Source organism: Octodon degus, unplaced genomic scaffold, assembly GCF_000260255.1.
Source record: "Octodon degus isolate 3935 unplaced genomic scaffold, OctDeg1.0 scaffold00007, whole genome shotgun sequence".
In the NCBI taxonomy this organism is placed as follows: Eukaryota; Metazoa; Chordata; class Mammalia; order Rodentia; family Octodontidae; genus Octodon; species Octodon degus.
The window spans coordinates 9,409,771-9,413,027 of NW_004524583.1; the positions used below are offsets into that span (position 1 = coordinate 9,409,771).

A 3,257-nucleotide genomic window follows, 5' to 3' on the forward strand; every position below is an offset into this window, starting at 1 on the left:
TTAGGGAAGGGTCTACAAGGTGTTCAGGGTTTCACTACTAGATCAGACTCTTAGTGATCCGCCTGTTTACAGCCTCCCAAGAGCTGGGATTACAGGTGCACGCCACCACACCCAGTCTCAAGACACTGTCCCTCAACTTCATGTATTAGAGAAGGAACCAGTTTTAGAGAAGGAACCTTTGGCATTTGTATTGATTTTTGCAATCCTTGCCAGTCTGAGCACCTATCATAATGCTATATAATTTACTTTTATTATTGTGCAATAAAAAAATGGCAAATGATAAATTAAAGTCCCTGGATATAGAATTAGGCAGTAACATGAGCCACAGAACTTCACTAGCATATGGATGATGGGTAGTTGGCTAAGCTCGCTTGCTAGCTTTGTGATGGTCGTTGAATATCTAACTGCAAAAATAAGATGATTTTTATTTATGCCATAACAGTGTATTAATGATTGTATTTTGTGAACTCAGGATTTGTCTTGATTGGCAAAAATCTTAAACACAAAATGTAGTCAAAGTTCTATATTTTCTGCTTTTCTATATCTGCCTTTAAAGGCAGAGAATTGAGGTCAGACTTGTGAAGCACCATGAGTCTCTATGCTTATGGTGATGATTTGGTTTAGTTGGATTTGTTTTCTTTTTATATAAGAAAGAAACTCAGGGCTGGGGAGATGGCTCAATGAATAAGTGCTTGCCTGGCAAGCGCAAGGACCTGAGTTCAATCTCTGGTTACACCAAAAAAAAAAAAAAAAGAAAGAGAAACTCAAAGAGATGCTAACCTTCTGGCCCTCTACCAGTTTGCCTTTTTCAGCAGAAGATTCTGCACATGTACAAGACCATTACACACTCCTGGAACGGCAGATCATTATTGAGGTTAGATTCCTCATCTCTATAGTTTCTCCTTCAGTGCCATTAAGTCTTCTGTGCTCTCAATGTCCTGGTCATTTCCTGTTGCAGTCTTTATAAGCCTTTCACTTTTTTCCCTCTACAAGATACCCCATTTCCCAATTGTTCTTTATTATTATTATTATTTTTTAATGCATTTGGTACAGGCTCTCACTACGCAGCTCGGACTTGTAGTGATCTTCCTGTTTTCAGCCTCCTCAGTGCTGGGACTACAGGCATGTACCACCACCCTAGATCTTGGCGGCAGGCTCAGCATGTGGTGCTGGGGATTGAACCCAGGTCCCCGAGCTTGCCTAAGCATGTGCTTAGTCCGCTGAGCTATCTCACTAGTCCCCAATTGTTCTTATGTATCCTTTTTTGTCACAGTTGCTGCTGACCTAGAAGTAGTTCCCCTTTATTCCAAATCCTGTGTCATCTCTGTGTCACTTCACCCAACTTAGTTCCATGATCATTTTATGTATTTTAACCCCTGGGATATCCTAGGCAAGTTTTCTTTTCTCTTTTCTTTTTTGCTTCATTGGTAGGGTGGGAACACAATTGCTCTCGTATTAAAGTATTTTTTTCCTGCTGCTGATTCATGGACATTGTTTGTTTTTCTTCTCCATGGCTCACTCTGCCACAGGCTAATGATCGACATCTAGAGTCAGCAGGACAGACTGAGATCTTCCGAAAGCATCCCCGCAAAGCTTCCATCCTCAATATGCCACTAGTGACAACACTTTTTTATTCCTGCTTCTATCACTATGCGGAGGCCGAGGTACAAGCACAGTGTGCAAGAAAAATCCCGCAAACTCACACTGCACAGAAGACTATAGTTATATCCAATGCAGTATTTTTATGTACTCTGTTAACAATGCATGAATATAATTCTTAGAATCCCACCTGGGAGTTTTCTGGCTCTCAGCAAGGGTGAGCTGACAGGCAAAGAGATTTGTAAGGGTTTGCACAGAAGGACTTTCAGTGGGCTGGCAGGCTAGCATAGCATTCTGTCTTTGGTGCTGGCTTCCATCACAGTCCTTGTTTAAAGTTTCCATAATTTCCAGTGGATTTGCATGGTGTAAACAAGAGCAGTAGATGAGACAGCTCTAGGTTTGTTTGTCCTGTCCCCTCCCCTCCCCTCCCCTCCCCTCCCCTCCCCTCCCCTCCCCTCCCCTCCCCTCCCCTCCCCTTTCTTTTGTTTGTTTGAGACAGGATCTCACTATGTAGTTCAGGTTAGCCTTTAGTTTACTTTGTAGCCCAGGCTGGTCTCAAACTCAGAACAATCCCCCTACCTCAGCCTCCCAAGTGCTGGGATTACAGCTGTTCTCCACCTTGCCTGGCCTGGGTTTTCTTTTTTCAAGTTTGGATTTTGTACATTTTCCAGTTATTTCATTTAGCAAATAACTGGTAAAAAGCACCATACATATTAATCCAATTCTTGATAAACTAGGTTGTTATGATCTCTCATTAGACACTGAGTTGTCCCTCATAAGTTATTTTCTGAGTTTAAATGGGTACAGAGAGAAAGTCTACATTGTGGAAAAGAAATGAGAGGGTTGAGGGAAGGGGGAAAAGTGAATTGTAGTGTGTACATGTACCATTTTCCTACTGTGTAATCATTATGTACTGAAAAACTACTAATAAAAAGGGAAAAAAATGGGAGGTTGGATTTTCTACTGAAGTTCCTCTTTTCCTTTCTTCCTAGGGGACATTCAGCAGTCCCATCAACCTGAAAAAGACATTTAAGGTAGATATGCGTTGGTCAGTGTTTTGTAAAAGTAGTATCAGAGTAATAACTTCTTGGAGATGATGTGCTTGCCAGTCCTGTGCAGTAGGTTCTTTGCTGTTTAAGGTTCAAGGTAGAAGGAGTTTTTGGGACACAGAGTAGCTTTTAATTGACTGGCGTGCAGCAGTGCTGGTGCTTGGGAGGTAAGAGGTTCTTGGTGACCTGTGATTTTAAGTGGCAGAATCAATCAGTCTGGGCATACTTATCTTCTCTAACACCTGATCAATATATTTTTTACTTTACCTTAATTTTTTCTGATTTCTGTTTTCTAGATTCCAGACAAACAGTATGTGCTAACAGCCCTGGCTGCTCGTGCCAAGCTTCGAGCCTGGCATGATGTTGATGCCCTCTTCACTACAAAGGTGAGTGCTCCAAAACTGTTCTGCGTGCTGCTGAGATCTTAGGAGAAAGAAGGGTCATACCATTTTATAAATTATACTTACTAATTTAACTAACATTAAATTAGTAAGTATAATTTTCCCTCCTAACATTTTCCAAAATTTCAACCCCAACGAAAATTTGGAAGTGTAGTATAAACTATTTGAAAGGAAATTGCAGGTATCATGATACTTCTTTTTTTTTTTT

At 41.0% G+C, this 3,257-nt stretch overlaps 1 protein-coding gene across 6 annotated transcripts in view; it reads left to right on the top strand.

The window, feature by feature from the left end:
- Window positions 1–3,257, top strand: part of Vipas39 (VPS33B interacting protein, apical-basolateral polarity regulator, spe-39 homolog) — a 55,532-nt gene that overhangs the window by 40,460 nt on the left and 11,815 nt on the right. For all 6 annotated transcript variants that reach the window (XM_023702186.1, XM_004624720.3, XM_023702190.1 and 3 more), the window contains 4 exons: window positions 799–874; window positions 1,530–1,664; window positions 2,592–2,633; window positions 2,945–3,034. In XM_023702186.1, coding sequence (XP_023557954.1) covers window positions 799–874; window positions 1,530–1,664; window positions 2,592–2,633; window positions 2,945–3,034 — 343 coding nt within the window. The remainder of the gene's footprint in view (window positions 1–798; window positions 875–1,529; window positions 1,665–2,591; window positions 2,634–2,944; window positions 3,035–3,257) is intronic.